The sequence below is a fragment of the Argiope bruennichi genome, chromosome 7 (assembly GCF_947563725.1).
Source record: "Argiope bruennichi chromosome 7, qqArgBrue1.1, whole genome shotgun sequence".
NCBI lineage: Eukaryota > Metazoa > Arthropoda > Arachnida > Araneae > Araneidae > Argiope > Argiope bruennichi.
In genome coordinates this window covers 85,922,853-85,944,238 of record NC_079157.1, presented here as the reverse complement: position 1 = coordinate 85,944,238, position 21,386 = coordinate 85,922,853, and the positions used below count along the sequence as shown (strand labels likewise).

Sequence of the window (21,386 nt, the reverse complement as noted above, 5' to 3'; positions counted from 1 at the left end):
AGAAACACATTGCTTATTGGAAGAGAAATTTCACTATTCTGAAAAAATCTTACTCTATACAAACTTCTTTTCTAAAGAATTCAAATTAGGGCAGATCCAGTGTGTGCTATAAAAAAAATTTATCTTAACATCTAGATCTTTTGCATACATTCGTCCCATGCATGAAATTTCTTTCTTCAGAAAACGAAAAGTGAATTTCTAAGAGTGAAAAGTAGGTAGAACAATGCTATCTGATACATAATTGATAATCAGTTCTCCTCTTGTCTCCCGTTGAATTCATATTGAAACTTATCGAAGCTCGAAGCGAGATAGTAGAGAAACAATAAGGTATTTCTAATTAACACCCCTTCCCAGGTACTGGTGGGTGTGCACTCCGTTCGACATGGCTACCTTAGTATGGAGGTAAGATTTCGGAGTATTTATTAAATATTTCTTTTAATTATGTGTATAAATTAATAAAATAATCTGTTAATCTACTTTAAAAAAGGCACATTTTTTATAATAATTTTTTCAAATAAAACTAAAAAAAAATTTCGATTTTTGTGATTTTTTCATTTATCTATTATTAATCAATGTGTATTTGTGTATGTGTGACAATATATATATATATATATATATATATATATTAACTCTTCCATGCATAACATGTATTGTAATAAGCACAGAATTAAAATGTCATTCTCAAAACGAAAAATATCAATAATAAACAATATTATTTTCACAACTCTTTTTTTTGTTTAAATATAAAAGGGGTAAAAAAATGGATATGGTTTATAGAAAATTATTTTTATTTTTCGTGAAGCAATTTTTGTGTAACATGATTTTGATGAAATCATCAAAGATGTAATTCACATAAAATGGCTCCCAGTGCAAATATCAAAACAGCATCCCCCTTTTAAAAAAAATGCAATTTGCATTATCCCCCCCCCCCCATCTCTAAACCCTGAAATTTTACGTCTGGGAAGATTAAAATTTTACTTAAATCTAAATAATAATATATAAGCAATTTTTGTATTTAAGTGATTTATATTTTCTGTATTATGTTTCTTATGCTACCAAATATGAATTTAATTTTGAAATTCATTTAATTTTTGAAAGCATAAATTGCTACAAATAATCAGGAATTAAATGAGAAAAATGGAAAAAAGAATCAGTGCGCACGCAAGTAAAAGTATTACTATTTGAACTAAATTTTAATGAATTAACAAAATGAAAATATCCTTATATTTTGCAGCTAATTAAATTTATGATTTAGGGTCTTATATTTAACTGTTAAAAAATTGATTCAGAATCATTTAAAAATAAGAGATTTAATTCGAATTGTTTACCATTTGGTTCTCAGCATGAAATTAGTTGTCAATAATTTAACATTGTGCAGCTAATTATAAAATTATATTGAAGCTACATTACAACTGAATTCCAAATTAATTGCCACAAATACGTTCACCCTGATACGTTCACCTCAAATACGTTCACTTAATCAAAATTGCCATCTTATAAAATAAAATAAAGTTATAGCTGCCATCTTAACTTTTCATGATGATGATTCCTAAATATAAATGAACTTACTTTCTTAATAATGTGCACAGTAAAAAACTAAAATTCATAAGAAGGAAAATACCTAAAAATATTAAAATTTTCACTAAAAATATAATGATTTATATAAAATAAATATTTGATATATTATTCAAATGGTCTGCATGCATTTCTAGACAAATACATAATACATAGTCTATTAATACATTTTTTTGGTGATTGAAAATTTGCATAATAATTTAGTTACACGCATAAATAATAATTTATAATGCATAATAGTTTAATTAACAATTGCATAATAATTTAGTTATTTCAAATAATAAATTTATTATTATAGATACTTTCAAAATAAGTAGAACTGACAGTTTCTTATGAAATGCATAGTTAATAATATCTCTTACTTTAGAAACTATAAAAATCTTATAAATAGTTCACGTAGCATTAATAAACGCTTCATGACAAATCTAGCCTTGAAATAAAATTACTTGAAGATTCAAATTATACAGAGATAGAAAAAAGTCTATCTAACATTCATATGCTACGGAAATCCCTTGTTATTTTTTCATTGCTTAAGTGCAAATTAAAATTCTTGACTAAAAAATTATCTCATATATAATGATTTTTACCAAGATAAGAGAAATACATACGATTTAGCATCTTGATGAAACAATGGAGTTTGAATTAAATATCAACAATGAAAATTACTGCTGCAAATCATATTTTAAAATTTGTTAAAATTACAGAAAAATTATATTCTTAAACTTATATAAATGAATAAATTTTGTAAATTTAAGATGAGATAAAATTATTTTCGTGCAATAACAGTTTCATAAGTTATCACTAAAAAAAGATTTTGAAAATTCACTAACTTTTTAATCAATTAAAAATGTATTTAAAGATTCGAAAAAATTCAAGTGCACATTCCAAGTATGCAAAGTACATTTGTGCCTAATTTGGTAATTTTAAGTCAGTTTGTAAAGTGCCAAAAGTACCAAAATACCAATATATATATATATATATATATATATATATATATATATATATATATATATATATATATATATATGTAATGATATTTTAACTCTAATTTCAATTTAATTAATTTTCATAGTAACTTCATCTTAATTTAGCCCATAGTAACTTCATTCTAAAATATTCTCTTATTTCGTGATCCAATTCCACTGTCTCTACTTAATTAATTCAAGAGAAGCTTTGTTAAATTGTTGAATCAGCTAAAATCTAACTTTCCCACACTACGCGTGAAGAGATAACACACCGCTGATCAAGCAAATTCTTTTTTAAAATTTTCCTGTGATTCCCCTACCTTGTCCACCCGTGTAACGAAAATCCCTATCGAAATCTCATAATACATTAGCACTGTAAAGAAATATTTTCCCTATCAAAATCATAGGTTATATAAGACCAGGGATAAAATGTCCAAGAGTTTTTTTTTTTTTTTTTCCTCATTCAGTTTTTGTGTCGCTCTGTGTGTGCATCGCTTGTACATATGCTTGCTTCTTCAAAATGAAATAAAACGACGTCACGAATTTAAAAGTATCATCTAAAAATGTTTCAAAAGTTTTTTTAAAATTTTTTTCTAAATTTACTCAGAAAATTTCTTAATAACTTAAAGCATTTTATTATAATTATTATAATTTAAAGCATTTAAAATAATTTTGCATTAAAAATTTTGAAAAATTATTTGTGTGAAAGATTTATACGTCAAGAAAATGTAAAACAAATATGAGTTTCATTGATATCGTACTTAAAACTTAAACATATATAGAATCGCACAATAAACTTAAAAATATACAGAAAAGAGCTACATGTACAGATAATAACGAAAAAAAAAGCATATACTATATTTTCTTCATCAAAAGAAATAAGTACTGAAAAATTCTGATTAAATTTTTTATGCTTCCCGAAACAAACAAAGTGTTTTTTGCAGTTTTATTTAAAAATAGATACATTTTTTCCTAGTCTGACTTCATGTCAGTATAAATATGGAAGCTATAACACTTTATCATCACATAAGTATAAGAAATCCTGTGGAGTCTTCAATTTGATCAAGAATCCTTTGTCCTTTTCTAAAAAGATCTGATGAATCCAAAAATTTTAAAAAGTACCTTAGTTTTTCAGGGATATGGTTTCGGTTAATAGATTTATTTTACAACTTTCCTTTTATTATTTTCTTTTGTGAGACTTGAGTTCATTTTCAGATTTTAAAAAGAGAATTTTAATCTTTATATTCTCCCTCACTGGTCTGGAATCATTTTAATCTTTAAAAACCTGAGGAACAAGAGTAAAGGTAAAAAGAGCACCGAATATTGCGACCTGGTGATGGTGTCCAAAGTCCATGACCTGTCTGCCATATTCTAGCACACCAATGTATAGCATGTTAAAACATAACAGACTAAATAGGAAAGGCCTGACTTTAAGGGAGTAGTGAAAACCAGCGGGAGTCGTCCCCAAAAAACTTTCTCGCATACTCTCTAATAAAAGTGTTATTGTAGAGAACGCCTTGCATAGCATTGGTTTATAATAGTTACAAAATATTAATCTTTGGCGTGATTGAGCATTTTTATTGAATCGATAGTGTCATCCTTGGCGAGTTATTTGGCGATTTATCCCTGGCATCCGTTAATAGTATCCAAAAATCATAGTATTAGATACGTTTTCCCCAAATAATTGAAACTACACTTGTAGCTGCAAAAAGCGTATACCAAATTTGATATATTTAAGTCATTGCGTTATTACTTTTACATGTTTCTAAAAGTTCAGACCGACAAACGGTCAACTTCTTGTTGGATTTGGCTCAAAATTTAATAAGTGTTTACACAATAGATGTTAATTCTGTGTATCGAATGCCTAGCTCTCTTCATTTTATAGTTAATGTGTTAAAATATATTCAAACAGCTGGACAGAGAGACTTCCTCTGAGCGGAATTTGATCAAAATTTGATAGAAATCTACAAATTTGACATAAAGATCATATACGAAATTTCATCCGTCTAGATCAAAGTGTTTTTGAGTTATCTTTGTCACAGACAAACAGACGGACATTTCTTTAAAAAGCGTTTTTTGAACTCAAGGAAGTCTTAAAGTGTAGATATTCATCAAAATCTTGAATTCGAATTTTTTGACGATCACTTTATTTTCTTTATAGCACTTACACGAGAAAGTAAAAACTAATAAGTTTAACAGGTATTAAATTTATTTTTAAAAAATATGACATTATTAATTAATCTCAAAACTTGAGCCTATATAGAACATACAAGTCTGATTTTTATATATTTTCGGACATACATATTTCTGCAATTTTGCAAAAATTTCGCCAATATGTATTTGTTTTTGTGGCGCTTTTAATTTATTGTAATGGTATAGACTTAAATTATACCCTTCTTCCGTCTTTTCATCGGCATATTGAAAAATCAATTGACATTTTATTATCAGCAAATAGTTGGCGATCTTGACGGCCAAATTGCTCGTCAAGATTGTTGATTTTTTTAAAGTTAATAAACGATTAATATGGAGTGCATTTTTTAAGGTTAAGATTTATTTAATACGACTTAAAAGTAGAGGACACAAATTAAAAGGGTACGACCGCAGTTTAACCCCCTGCTTGGCACAATTTTCAGAAATCGCCAACAACTGTCTTGCGCCGTGTTTTGCGAAATGTTCAAAAGCGAGGGATCAGATGTCCAATCATAGCGCATAATAAAGGCTTAATATAATAGGTTTGCCAATCTAGAGAAAACGGAGGTTGCTAGCTTTGGCGCGTTATCGCATCTTGGCGAAGAAGGGGGTTAAACTCCGGTTCAACCATTAAAAGTGTAAATATTATGGCATATAAGCAGAAGTGATACAAAAAGTAATTTTTTAATCTTAATTTTAACATTAGCAAAAACATGCGATTGAATATTCTGATGAATGAGTTTGAATTTCCTAACATTATAAAAAGCAATTAAACAAGCATTACTCTTAAAAAGGTTTTTTTTTTTTTTTTTTTTTTCAAACCAAACCAAATATTAAACGCATCGCAACATTGTAAATTAAATTTGAAGAATTTATTAAAAGTAAAGGAGAAAAAAAACGTATAGAAATGGAATTGATATCATTAAAAAGGATAATTTTTTGAGTTTTAAGAAAATGCAAAAACCTTTTTGGGAAATTAATTTTTTTGAAAGTCATCTATTTCCAGTAAGGCAATTCAGAGCGAGTATCCATAGTGATAGTTAAGCCTATTTTCATTCTCGATTATTAAACTTTCCGATTAAAGTTTATTCTTAATTTCGTTTACATCTTCTGACAGAATGAAGTGTTTGACACGGCGAGCAACATTTATAATATACTAATTTTATTTAATAAGCGAAGTGCTGAATTAAGTGCAGCTGTGAAAACCCTGCATAAAGCAGTCTGCTGAAACTTCTGTACATCGATATGTTTACGTTTCATTGCTGCCATTCCGTAATAAGTAATAAGAATCTATTTCTGTGTCATGTACATTAGCTTTATATATATATATATATATGGAGATATCGTTTAAATTAGAAACACATGTGCGAATCTATGAAAAAGTTAAGTCTAAATTATTTAAAAGCCAGATGAGATATTTATGAAGCAGCACTTTTTATACGAAGAGAGAAAATAGTATTGACCAAATAAATATATTAAAAAGAGCAAATTAAACTACTATCAGCTGCCCATTTTGTTTAAATATTTTTATCATGTTTTGATAAATAATTAATCACATAGATGTTTGACATTTCAGTAATTGTTTGTTTTTTCATATATGAAGCATCGTATTTTCGTCAAAAAAATCGATTTCATAATTTTGATGATTTTTTTTTTGTTTTAAATCTCTCTGATTCGAAATTTTTCACCTTTCATCGAAATAATATGTTTTTGAATTCGAGGTTCTAACGAAGAGTTAAGAATTAGAATTCATCTAACGAAGAGTTAGATAATGAAGTTTAGAATATCAAAATTTTACACTTCCGTCAAATTTAAGACAAAACCTGGAAAAGAGAAAATTGTCTATCCATCCGCATGTATGCGAAAACGACAAAGCAATGACCTAGAATAAAGATATTTGGATTATGATTTTGCTACGTTGCATTTTAGATTAGCATTAAATTTTGAACTATTTCTATTAATTGGCTGATCGCTTGCCAACAATATGTTTATTTATGTGTGCGCAGAGGCGGATATCCAGTTAAACAGAATTATCAGTCACTTTGTCAAACAAGTAATTTTGTTAGAAACTATAAACTATATCAATTATAAAATATTACGATAATCTTAACACTTTCTAGTTGATCAGGCTCCTATCAGTTTCATGTTCATTTATTTGCTATAATACTAGTCATTTATGGCGACCAACTGTTTTTATGAAGATATTAGTTATGTTTAATTTAGCTAATTCGTTTAACGTCATACCCATGATAACGTGGAATTGTCAGATGTCAAAATCTTATTATTTTAATAGTCTTGTATATGATCTGTTCATTATGTACATGGACCTTTGTAATGGATTCGTTCATATGACATCATGGCGCTATTAAAAACATGAATATTCGGTTCATCTATCTTTTAAATTTCGCGGAATTGTAGCTTCTATATAATATTATAAATCCCATAAATGGTTAACAGAATCGTCCCTCTTTAGCTTTCAACAACGGGAAAAAACACACCACTAAATATTTGCTGAAACAATGAAAATGATTTGAATTTCAAGGCAACAGTGTGGTCTATCGTTGGAAGTGAAAAAAATATTCGCAAATTTAAAAAAAAAATTGCTAAAATCCAGGAAACAGTTGTAAGTTATAAAATTAAAATCATTAAAAAGAGGCAATTTTTTAAATTTCGAAACAGAATAAAATTTATTTTCATGGAATAGTATTTCTGGAAATTGTCCTTGAAAATACCAAAATTCTGCTTAATTTTTAATTAATCAAAATAATAGTTAAAGTGTTTTTAAAACTCCTCCAAGGTGCGATTTTTCCCCTCAAAGGTACATATGTGCCAAATTTGGCAACTGTAGTCAATTGATCTAGCATGTATAGAGCCAACACACTTACATTCAACTTCATTAGTAGCAGAGATATTTTCTAAATATATCACATCTATTTAAATAATTTTGTGTACAAATAAGAATGCCATGTAGTCATAAACTTTAAAAAAAGAATATGTAAACCATATACATTTTCGCAAGCTCATTAAAGTAAAGCATAAAGTAAACGTAAAACAAATCATTAACATGTAGATAAACTTTAATTATGTTAAAATGGGCAAATAAAGTTATCTGCTTATTTGAAGAAGGGTCTTGTAATGTGTTTTAAATGCCTGAATCTGTCATTACAAGAATATGATTGTAACACAGTACACTCTCGAGTAACCGGTTCGCGACTATCCGGCTTCCATACTATCCGGCCCAATATTCTTTACCGTAATTATTTGAGAAAGGCAAGGCACTACATTGGCAACATTGTCATTACGATCCCCCTACGTGTCGTGTGCCAAATACAAATTGTGACAGGAAAACAGCGGCTTTCTGCTCGTTGTTCATTGTTTCATTAGTGTATAACGTACCTCAGTTGCCGCTGTTCCTGCTTATAACTGCACAGTGCGTACATGATTCGTAAATTGTTCTTGGGGTATGTTTAATATTTTAAGTATATTATAGTGAAGTATACAGAATTCATGCTAAAATGTGAACAGTTTATATCCCTTAACTTACTTTTTCTCTAAGAAATTCTTGCAGTGCAGTATATAAACATAAATAAACTATCAGTACATAGCCTTTTATTTTAACGCAAGTTACTGACAACTGCTTCTATGTTTCGCCGGGTAGTGGCTGCGTTCACATTCTACTTGACTTGAGATAAATGGACGGCTTAGTACTCAATAAGAAATGAGAAAATACCTATTATAACAGTGAGTTTTGTTATAAAAACTTCGTTTTCTGGTATTGGTGGGCAAAGAAAGAAGTTCATAGAACTCTGGCTTATCCGGCCTTTTTTTTTTGTTGTTATCCGGCCTGTCCTTCCACCACATAAGGCCAGATACTCGGAATGTATTGTAATTGTATCTCGAAAGCCCATCAAACGAGATAAATAGTACTTGGTATGTTATCTTATTATCAAATAATGAATGCGAATCAAATTTAGGATCGAATCATTCATTACATATTCTGTTTGCTACACTAAACGACAAACTAGATAAAACATGCCATATATATAAATATAAAAGAAAAATCGAGGGAAGAATGCTACCGCTGATTACGGTCACGAGTTGAAATTTATTTTAAGATAATTTATTTTATCAAACTGCTTGGTAAGCCATTCATAGATTCCAAATAGCTGATCTTTACTATCGCGACCAGAGTGCATTTCACCATTATTATCTTACTAGCCGCTTTTGGCGACCAAATCATTCATCGGGAATACTGATAGCGTTTAATTCCAGTTAAATGAATTATGCATAATTTATTGTATTTTATTAATAATTTCCATAAAGCTGTATTTTTAAGCATTAAATTATTATTAGAGACATTATTAAAGTCGTTTTATTTTAATAGCTTAACACTTGTGATGCTTCAACGTGTTCACGAACCTTCCTAATAGAATTGAATCCCATGACTTCATATTGGCATTAAAAATTTAAGTGTTTTAAACTTCTCCTTGTTTCTTTCGATAATGTTGTTTCCATTTCGATTTCTCGTGTAAACTATGAAGATGATTAATTGGTATCACAGTAGAATCAATATCAAGAAAAATACATTTTTTAAATTTTAATACGATGTAAATCTCAGTTTTGTGTATTAATATTTCTGTGAATTAAACTTTAAGAAAATGACAAAATTTCGTTAATTTTTTAATTAGTTAAAATCGTAATTAAAATTTCCATATATATATATATATATATATATATATATATATATATATATTAATTCTAATTTCAATTTAATTAATTTCCAAGATTTTATCTTAATTTAACCCATCGTAACTTCATTCTAAAATATTCTCTTATTTCGTGATCCAATTCCACTTTCGGTTTAATTAATTCCTCTGTAAAAATAATGCACCATCAGTACTACGTCTCAAATAAAAGTGATACTTTTGACCTTATCAGAGGTCAAAACATGGCGCGTGGCCGGAAATCCTATGTTATAAAAGACTAGTGATCATTTGTTTCGCGCTTTTTTCTTACTTCTACTTTTGTGGTGCGCTGCGTCTGCTTGTAAATAAATTGCTTTACCGGAATGGATATTAAAGAGAATTAAAAATACAATGTCCCGTCTATGTCTTCAAGCCTGCACTCTGCTTCAATCAAAATAATGTTATATATATATATATATATATATATATATACACGTTTAATGTGCCAGCTTATATTTTCCTATAATACTTGTTGACATGTTTTTTTAAACATCTCGTAATAGCAGCCCTAAGTGTCATTGCATATTCCGTTGATTCTAAATGTGATGAAATTGAATGTGGTGTATTTTGGCTTATTTCGAAGAAACTGTCCACATCTAGTTTTCTTGAAGATTAAATAATGAAATTTCGATTTCAATTTTTCTGGTAATTAGAAATCGATACGAAAAGATTAAATGAAAAATCAACACACACACACACACACACACACACACACACACACACACACACACACACACACACACACACACACACACACACAATCTAATTTAAATCCTAATTCATTTCCTAATTTTTATCTTCATTTAACCCTTTAAAGAGCCATTTTTTTCTAGTCATATTATGTTTAAAAATTTTAGGCTTGGAATTAGAATAGAAAAAGGTATTCATTTAGCTTATTAGATAAATTTAATTTGATTAATTAATTAATTTGGTTAATTAGTAATTAAATAACAAATCAAGACACATCATTTTGTGTAAGATAAAGAACTGAAGCATCTAAGTCTCTGACTTACTAAAAAAATTTGTCAGAACTTATGCCAACCTACATAATTTCATACAAAGATTTATAAATTTGGTGGGAAGTATACTTCCCACTGCCCTAGAAAGGGTTAATCCATATTAACTTCATTCTAAAAGTTCTCTTATTTCTTGATCCAATTCCGCTTTTTTATTTTATTACTTTTAATACGCGTTCTAGAAAATTGTAAATTCAGCAGGTTCTCATGCTCCAAGTGAAGGGTTAAAATGCCTTAATGTTTGCAACATTCTTCCTAACGTTGCAATATTCTACCAACATTCTACCTTCTTGCATACCTAAATTACCCTATCCTAAATCTACAAATGTCAAAGAAATTCCTATCAAAATCTCAGTGTAAAAACCATTGAAAGGAAAATTTCGCTCTTTTTTGCTCTTCAGTTCTTGTATTGCGATGTGAACGGACGTCAGTTTCATTATTGCTTCTTGTACATAAATTACGAATAGAAGACACTTTTAGCCGAATAAATATACATACATATATATTCATGGTATGTATGTACATATATTCGTGGCCGAATATATATACATACACATAAGATATTTCAAAAACCATTTTAAAGGCACTTGAATCACCATGGTGACATGTGGAAATTATGCATGAAATAAAAAAAAATGGATTGCCATTATACAAATTCTGGTCTATATTTGATTAAAGCCCATATATGTAGGTATAACTGGCAATAAAAAAAACTTATTATTTGATTAGATTGGCAACTTTTAAACAAAAAATAGCTTTAATTTTGGGATGCCAAAATGCTTTAGTTAAGGCTTATGGAATCTCTTGTTAAGAATATGAAAAGAGAGAAGAGTATAATGGAAACAAGATATTCTTTTCAGTTGTTGTTCAGAGTGGACAACGAAATGTTATGAATTAGACACAACCGAACCAATTACTGCCAGCAAATAATAGTAAAAAAATATTCTCCAGTCAGTATATAATCTTAATTAAGGATTAATCCGTTAATTTTAAGGATGGTCCCTGTTATGCTATTATATCTAAAAGATAATTAATATTTAAACGATATATTTGGCATTAAAAAAACAGAGAAATTAAATTTTATTTCCAGATATTCAGAATTAATAAATTCGGAATATCGCTTATAAAATAATTACGTTCTCGTTTAAATAAGAAATACTAAGCGCCTTCTGCGAATTATAATTCAATTCGCTTCATTTAGCGAATCTGGAAATCTTGAATTTATTTCTAGATATTCAGAATTTATAAATTCGGAATATCTCTTATATGCTAATTACATTCTTGTTTTAATAAGAAATATTAAGCGCCTTCTGTGAATCAGAATTCAATTCGCTTCATTTAGCCAATAGCAGAGCATAGTTTAAAAATAAGTAACATAAAAAATATATATCATTAAACGAAAACATCTCATAATCTTGGAAAATCCAGACGACTTTTATGGCGAAAGTATGTATTAATTATGAAAAAAAAATTCTAGGAAATAAAAAATGATGTGATAAGAATTTCATTTTTTCAGGTATTGCTTTTATTTTAAAACAAATCAAGGCTATCGATTTCATTAAGTAAAGATTTATACGATATAAAAAGGATTCATTTTTTGGGTTTATTTTTAAAATAAATTGATGCTGTTGATTTTATTAAGTATGAAACCACAATGTAAATATCTTTAAAAAAAATATAGGCATGTAGCCGGAAATTAATGCGAATGTCAGTTATAGATAAAAGCTAATATTAATAATAGATGCCATTAAAAAACCTATCACCCGATATCTTAAACACACTTCTTTGGTATACATTTTCTGATAAAGCTTTTCATGAAGCGACCAGCAGTTATCTGCGAAAAAACGTTTGTAACTTAAACGAAAATTGTAATTTTCTTATGCACTGGTGTTCAGATTATGTTGCATTATTTTTCATACATAATTTTAACCCGTAACTAAAAATATGAATTTCCACACTCGGTCAGAGACATGGATGATTAAAATGACTTCATTATTATTTTTCTGTTTTGCTTTTGTTATTAAATTCTTTCACTGGAATTTATTTTGGAATACAATATAGAAATCATGTAGTTACCAAAAATATTAAAAATGTTAAATGTTATAATATTAAATTTTGGAAAGATGTTATAAGAAAAGCCTAAATAATCTTTTAATGAGTATTTACTTTGTTTAGATATTACAGAATGACACAAATGTTAATAACTGTTAGAATTTAACAAACAAAAATGAATACAATGTTTTAAAATATTATTTTAAGAATATTTCTTTATTCTTTTTGCATTATTTAAATTAAAAGCAGATTCAGAGACATGGAGTCAATGATTCCATAAATAACAAGAACTTTGAAAAAGAATAATTCAGCTATACGCACGTGTTCATACTTAGACTTTTACCTACATATTGTTGATACCACGTGATAATCTGCGCCAATGAACAACGTGGAGTAATTATCCCGTTTCCAGTTATGGGTTAAATTTTGATTAAAAAATTTCAATTAACTTATTATATTAATTTTTTTGATTTGTAAATTACAAATATTCTGCTTGCATTTTTGTGTGAAGTTTAAGACTTTTTTTTTTTTTTTACAAATTAGGAAACAGATAAGAATTTTATATATATTTTAAAAACATACCTAACAAAATGTGTATTATTAAAATGCAGTGGAACCTCGTTTAACATACACAATTAATTTCCGAATCTTATTCGTAATACGAAACACCTGTTAAGTGAAACAATTTTTTTCTAAGAATGCATATAAAATAGAACAATCCATTCCGTTTAATTTAGGTTAGTTACATTAACGCCTCGTTTTAAAGCTACACTAGGGCTATTATTGGAATAGACTTCTTAATTTTGAACCATAGTCAGATGACGAGGACGATACCTGAGCTGGCACCTCATCTCCTTTCCATGCCACATCAGATTCCATTCCATGAAAAATTAATCAAACAAAATTATAATATTTTTATTTATTATTTATAATCAGTGCTTTTGTTTTTACATGTAAGTTATCTAAAGACTTAGTTTTTGATTATGCCCCAAAATTCGGTGCAAAGAGATACAGTATTATCGTTAAATGAATTTGTAGCTCACGTAGTTTATGCTTTATTATGGGGATGTTTCTCAACGTGCAATGCAATACTTTCATAATTTCATCATCTGCCTCATTTCACTGGATTTAGTTTAGTTTAGTTTTAGTTATAATGACGTTCCGTTTTAAAGCAACACTAGGGCTATTTAACCTATTTAGGGACTCGTAATTTTGAACGTCAGTCAGATGACGAGGATGGCACCTGAGCTGGTAACCCTTCTCTAAACTGCCACACTCCCTCCAACTGCAAGGACATTGCCTCCGACACATTTAACGTGCAACGTGCTTCGGCGGAACCGAGTCGAGACATTACCACCAATCCACCGCGGCGCGTCTCCTTTCACTAGACGTTTATTGGTTTGTTGAGTCTATTATTTTCTCCACTGCAACTTTTTGCTGTGACTCAGAATGCAGCTTTCTGTAGTCCTGGTTATGCTCTTTCATCAGCTCATCGATGTCGTTTCTATTCACCTCCAACCTTATAATTTTTGCCAGAGACACAATTTCGTCGATTAAGACACCACAGACAATCGTTCAAACCCCTCGAAGTCGCGTTTGGTAATGCTAACTGGCCAACAATTTTCCAAGTAGATATTATTTTTTTTGTCCAAAAAAGATTCTACAGGGCAATTTAGGATGTGACGTCATGGTGTCTCCTTCCAACTCGCTTTCTGCAAAACATCGCTCGTTTAGCAAGTCATTTTTTTAACTCGTTGCTTTGTTAGTTATGCGAATCATACATTATGGGTGGTGCTCATTAACCCATGTTTGACTGAACATTTTTCGCACTTCACAATGTCAAACCCTGACACTTACGAAAGTGTTTTGTACTTTTTTTTAGATATTCAATTAATTATATATCTACAGTCCCAATTCTGCTTTGAAAAGAAAAATGAAAATTTCAATAAGTTGGTTCTAAATAAAGAGCGAGAAAAATAGATATGATTCTGTGTGTGACGTCACAATGTCTCCTCGTCACTCGTTATGTGCAACATCGCTCGCTAAGCGAGGTTTCACTGCATATGCAAAATATAATCAAACAAAAATGCGAGCAAAATATCAAGCTGTGATGTAATGCGAATTTAATTATTTATCAATATAACAGAAAAACATATCAAATGATTACTCTTAAATTTTAAGTCAGAAAGGAAATTTCTTTATTCTATCATATGAAAAGAATTGAGGTTTGAACTTTTCTTTTGATAATAAATTGCAGAATGTAAGAGTCAACCAAAATAATGGGAGATAAAATTTTAACCAACCTTTTATAAAAGATTTTTTTTTTATTAACATACAATTTTAACATAAAAATGTATGTAAAGCAACTCTGATTCTATTTTATTAACAGCTGTGAATATGGAATTATAGAATGTTTCTTCTTTGTATCAATCGGTTCGCTAACGAAAAAATTTGTTGACGAGACTTAAAAAACTAAGACTTTTTTTTTTTTCACTTTTACTTAATCGAGAAATAGAACTAACTTGCAAGGCTTAAAATATTACACACTGAATTGAAGACCACCGCATAGAGGGTCTGAATATCAATTAACTAAAGCTCTGTAGATATCATTGTTCACGTGAATTAGTGAATGCTAAAGCTCTTTAGATCCCGTGCCCGTGAATAAATGAATGCTAAAGCTCTGTAGATATCGTTGTTCCCATGAATAAGTGAATTCTAAAGCTCTGTAGATATCGTTGTTCCCGTGAATAAGTGAATGCTAAAGCTCTGTAGATATCGTTGTTCCCGTGAATAAGTGAATTCTAAAGCTCTGTAGATATTATTGTTCCCGTGAATAAGTGAATGCTAAAGATCTGTAGATATCATTATTTTATGGCGCAAAACCTTCATATGACGATCCTGCTCCGAAACAAATGGTTGCATTCTAAACTAAAGAATTGCAAATAAAAGAAGATATTTTTCAATGGCGAAATATGAGAGTTGCAAAGAGCTACCATGGCACCCGTTTTTTTAATTTTTTTATTCGTGACTGTTGTTTGTGAAAAATATTAAACAGTTAGAAAGAATGTTCGTGTAATATATTAAACAGTCAAAAGTTATTTTAAAGAAATCTAAAGACTGGCTTTTTTTTCTAGTACACTGTTTTTGGCTTTGGCTGCACTGGTGGTAAAAGCAGAATACGACCCGGACATCTGCACACTACAAAAATTGAGTTCTGGTGAGTAAAACAAAATTAAAATACGAAAAAATTTCTGTTATCAAATTCAAACATTATTGCCCATCGTATTCTATTTTAAAGAATTTTTGGTGCAGCATTATTTTAGCTAAATAGAAAAAGAGACGATATTTTAATGGATATGTTTCAATTCTGAAAGAATATAATATATAAAATAAAATAATAAAGTATAAAATGTAATATAACAGCCATAATTCACATCTCCATTCAAATCAGATTTCTTTATTTCCATAGCGATAAAACATTTTAACGCTACACATACAACGTTAATATATATATTTGCAATGTTAATACGATACGCAATTATATGTTACGTTAATACAGTATTAATACATATAAACATTGTATAACAGCGTTAATTCATATTTGAAAATTACATAAATCATTACTTATTTGTTTAAAACATTTTATTATTGATAAATTGAATAAAATCGGTATATTTTTCCAAACACATTATTCCACATTGTTCTAAAAATTAGAAAGAGCGATTTTCTACCTAGCTTTTTGAAAATGGAGTTATTTTCGGACAAGCATTCGGTAACTAAGTAATAAAATTTATCTGTGAGAATTTATACACCGGAATTTCAAAAATTAGTCAGCAAAATTTATTAGAAGATGAGAAAATATAGGACAAATATGTATGTTAATATAAATAAAAAATGAAAATTAATGGATTGTTTGGTTTTTAATTGAATGGCAGAATTAAAATGTTTTTCTAGACAATTTTCAGATGCTTTATTCGTTTGATATGAAACACTCAGATCCATATAATTTCTTAATGAAGTAATTAGTTGTATGTTCGAAATCGTACTCACAAAACATAATCCATTTCTTAATCCGATTTCAGAATAATTTTATTTTTCAAATATTTAATCCGAATTCCCTAATTTAATCTGTAAAGCATAATTTGCTTTTTCAAAAGAAAATGAATAAAAATCCTTTCTATTTCACATTTATTTTCAAATTATTTTCATATTATTTATAATTACACTTTCGAAATGTAAGCTTGATGAGATATTTTGTTTCTTAATTAACTACAACTTGGAAATATTGTTGATACAAAAAAAAATTGTTCTAATCTTTAATATGATTTTTAAATAAAAATAATTTAAATTAAAAATAAAAATAAATTAAGATGGCATAGTTTTATTTGCTTTAGTATGGTCACTAATTTTGAAGGAAAAAAATTCAGTTAAGATTCCATGAATTATTTGTTCATCAAGGGAGCTTTTAGTTTAAAGATTTTAATTTTTTTATGAAAAATAAAGATTTAAGAGGGATTTTTCATGATCTGCCTAAAACTGAGAAATTTAAATTTGTTGCAGCTCCATTAAACAGAATGTTAAAACAATGGGAATTTTGATAAGAATACCTACAAAATGAAAATATATGAATAGAATTTAAAAACTTAAGAAGTAATTGCTAACTATGTTAATAATAAGAGATTCAAACAAAAGTTAATACAAATCTTCAAAAAAAAAAAAAAAAAGGCTTTAATTCAGTTGCATAGTTTCAAAATGATTCTTCTTCAATATGGATTCCATTTTTGTTTGTAGCATAAACCAGTTGCAAAATGAAGCCTTTTTTCCGAGACAGTCTGGAGTCTGATTCAACAAGAATGCGTCAGACGATAAACGAACAGTTCACAGAACACACCTGAGCTCCTAATGGCTCTCGAGAAAATGTTCGCGCATAAAAGCCCTTATTAAATGCTCGAGTGCAGTTGCTTCAAATGTTTATTTTAGCTCTTTATATTCTTAAAAAGTCAACAATCATGCAGCGGATTGTTATGATTTCATCTGTATTCTTATCACAAGTAAATAAGTTTGTATTTGAAGAAGCCATATTTGTGTGAAAACAAAATTAAAGAATAAATAGCTTCGAAAACATTCTGAAAGTTCAAAGACGAATATTTTCTACTACTCTCTTTCGAAATATTCTTTTAATAGAAAAGAGAAAATTATTTTTATTTGAGTTGAATATGAAATGAGATTTATGAGTGATAAAAAAATAAATAAATTCCGAAATAACAGGTTATTTAAAAAGTATTTTGTCATTGAAAGCAAGAAAATACGATGGTTTTATATTCAAAAGAATTTTTTTTTCTTCTTATTATAATTTATTACAAAACATATAAAAATAGTTCTTTAATTTTAAATACTTCAAAAGGTTTTAGATAGAAATAAAAAATAACTATGCAATTAAATATAAAATGTCTTTGAAAACTTATTGCCAATTTCAAATCTTCACTAATTTAATAAAATTCTATAACTGATATTTTTATTAATTGATAAACAAATAATGGATTATTCTAATCCAATTGAAAATCTATCTTATTAAGATTCCGGTTTCGCACATTTATCTGACAAATAAGGCATTTAACAGTCTAAAAATTATTTTTATCGTTTATTTCGAGGTTTCTGACTGAATTCTGATATAAAATATATTTATTTATCTCATTATGTTTTATTGAATTCTGGTAAGTTTGAAAATACAAAGAATTCATCCATATATTTAAAAATTTGGCAAAATCAAAGAATCGTCTGACAAAGCTTCCAACTGCAAGATCGATTACGATTATTTTTGTATTATATGAAACTGTATGACTTCAAGAAAGGTCATCAATGCAAAGCAAAAAATAAATTAATTATTGCTTAGCAATAAATAAATTAATTTGAGGAATATTATGATTAATATTCCTCGCAATTAAGATCCTAGCTGATCATTAAAGGCAGTTATTTATTTTTAAAATTAGAAATATATGATTAAGACGTATTTTTTAATTTTATAATTTAATGTTATACAAACGTACTATTCAAATTAAGCAAGATTTCTCCAGAACATGAGTCGGAATTTTCTTTTATAAAAATAAAAACTCATTACAATACTTAATTGCTTCTTTTTTGTAGTGTGAGTAACGAGATTTTTCAATAACAGACTTTAAAAAAATATTATCAACATTCACTAATCCTTCGAAATTGTGAATAGTACAGATTATTTAAAAAAAATTTCGATAAAGATAAGATAAAAATTTTCTATTGTTTAATTGTGTTCCATTCAAGAGCTATCAAAAGTACGAAGTTCTCTGCAGTAGCTAGTTGTGAATTTCAAATGAGATCTTTTTTGTTATCACAATTTTAATCAAGATTAAGCATTGTTACTTTTGGCCATGATAACATTTGTTCTAGAGAAAGTGAAATATATATTTTGTCTACTATGAGGCTTTTATTATCTATGGGTTATCTTTTATCAGATTTTTTTTTATCTAAATCGGACATATTCATTTTGCTCTATATTTTTTCTATCTATATTTAGAAGTTTGCTCCAGAGAATAAAGTAAATAAAGAAGTATATATTATTGAATTTCCACCGAGTTAGGAAATTATAAATATCGGTATTAAATACGAAAAATTAAATATCTAGAGCTTGCTTTTAGCATATTTTCTTTCCGAGTTCAGAGTTTTTTGACTTCAGAATAAAAAAATAATAGAATGCATTTTTTTGAAAAATATTACCTGTTTCGAGATAGTTAAAATATTTTGGGAACCAATTGTAATAATTATTATTTAGCATTTAGTATTGTAATAATTACCAATACTGAGTGTATAATCTATTAAAAGAAAAAGTTCCAAAATCTTTTTTAATTTAAAAAAATGTCAAAATGTTTATTTTGCTTTTTTTTATCACTAATTATGGAAGATTAATTTAACGTTGCCATCTCAAAATGTTTAAACGTGACTTTTACATATAGCAAAAATATTAAACAAGTTTTCGACTTAAAAAAAAAGGAATGAAAAGAACTTCAAAACTATAAAAAGACATTTTCACATTTCTTTGGATTATTCTTAATTTTGAAAGAGAACAAAATTGTGCTTCTTTAATATGAATTAAAGCCCACCAGATGGCCGGTTAATTGCACCCATTCGTTTTACGTCGGCGCATCATATAAATTTTTTTTCATAACTATTTAATTAAATAATAATGATACTTTTCTCATAAATAATGGAAGACATATTTTGAATTTCCGAACTAGAACATTTGTTCCAAATTTCTAGATAATGTTATTTCGTTTCTTTAGACCAATGAATGCTTTCAAAACACATAAACATTTTACTTTGAAATAATTTGTAGATAATTCATCAAAGATAGGAGAATAATCAGGCAAATCTCGCAGTTTGCTCTATTTTTAAAAAAAAAAATGATTGAGATAAGCTTAATGATTGTAAAAATTCCGAATATAATTTGTGCAATAAATGCATTTTTTATTAGCCCAGTTATAATAACTGCTGTTTCAACATTAAAGTCAGAAATGCAATATTTTACAAAATTCATTTCTTTAAAATAAACTCTATGGATTTAAAATAAAAAAGCAAAACGGAAAGTATTTGATTGTGGTCGAGCAAATATTTCATTATGGTATTCAAGTCAATCTTGCAATCTCTTTCTTGAGTTATTTCTAGATAAGATAAGATCATAAAATGTTTCATGTGTAAAACACGAAAAGCTTTAAACATTTTTTTTACTGTTCAAAGAGCAGCTTTGGCGATGAATTGAAGCATTATTAATGCTTAATTTCATTCAAAGCCCTTAAGCTTGATTTGAGGATTTTCTTCACTAATTATTTTTAGGCCTTAAATTCTAATAAACATTAAATCCATGTTACTTTACTAACTTTATAGCTATTGTTTATTAGGCACATGAACCTTCCTAATGAAGTCTGACCCAATGATTAAAAACGTCACTTACCATATAATTTATCTTCGAATTACACAATTTTTCTTTCTGTAAAATAATTCCATTGCCTGATTATCATGTAATAAGTAGAATCTTATTTCCTTAGCTTTCAGCAAAGGAAGAAAATCACGCGGTTAAATTATTTGATGGAAAGTAAAATAGATCTTAAATATTGTAATAATTTAATTTATTTTTGAAAAATCATGTAAAATAATATTTTGGAATAAAATCACGGTACAACTAAATTAATATCATTAAAAACACAAAATACTTAAGTCTTGTTTAATTTTTAATTAATTAAAATTTTCTAAAAAATTGCTCAGAGGTAAACATTCCCACTTTCCTAAGCCCGTCTACGGCAAATTTAATAGCTATAGGTGAAATGGTCTGACCTGTAGAGCACTAACACAAACACATATGAGGTCTTTATTATTAGTAGATATTAAGACATATGTCTTCGCACTATCCGTGTCTTTGTAAACTATATCATTTAAGTAGAGCTCTGTGGTTAGAAATGCTATAATAAATAAATAGAATGCCATAATAAATGAACATAAAGAAACATATAAGAATCTGGAAAGATAAGAATACTGTTAATATTATTCTAATATTTTATAAATCATAGAATTTTGCAGAAATTTATTTATTTGGAAAACTAGGCTAGTATATATTTTTTTAAATCTGCCTGCAATTCTTCTCAATCCAGCGGCCCTACACAGTTGCCTAGTGTACTTAGTTAAAAATCCGTTACTGCATACTTACAAATAGAAATTTGGTAATCATCAATAAACGGTCTGGCCTGTATAGCGCCAACAAACTAAGAGCGATAAGCATTTTCGTTTGTTATTAGTAGAGATTGCTTCTATTGGTTTTC

At 28.1% G+C, this 21,386-nt stretch overlaps 1 protein-coding gene across 1 annotated transcript in view; it reads left to right on the top strand.

The window, feature by feature from the left end:
- Window positions 1–269: 269 nt before the first annotated feature.
- Window positions 270–21,386, top strand: part of LOC129976225 (uncharacterized) — a 95,039-nt gene continuing 73,922 nt past the window's right edge. Inside the window, exons 1-2 of the mRNA XM_056089684.1 lie at window positions 270–402; window positions 15,678–15,760. Of these exons, the coding sequence (XP_055945659.1) occupies window positions 383–402; window positions 15,678–15,760 (103 nt within the window). The 5' untranslated portion in view covers window positions 270–382. The remainder of the gene's footprint in view (window positions 403–15,677; window positions 15,761–21,386) is intronic.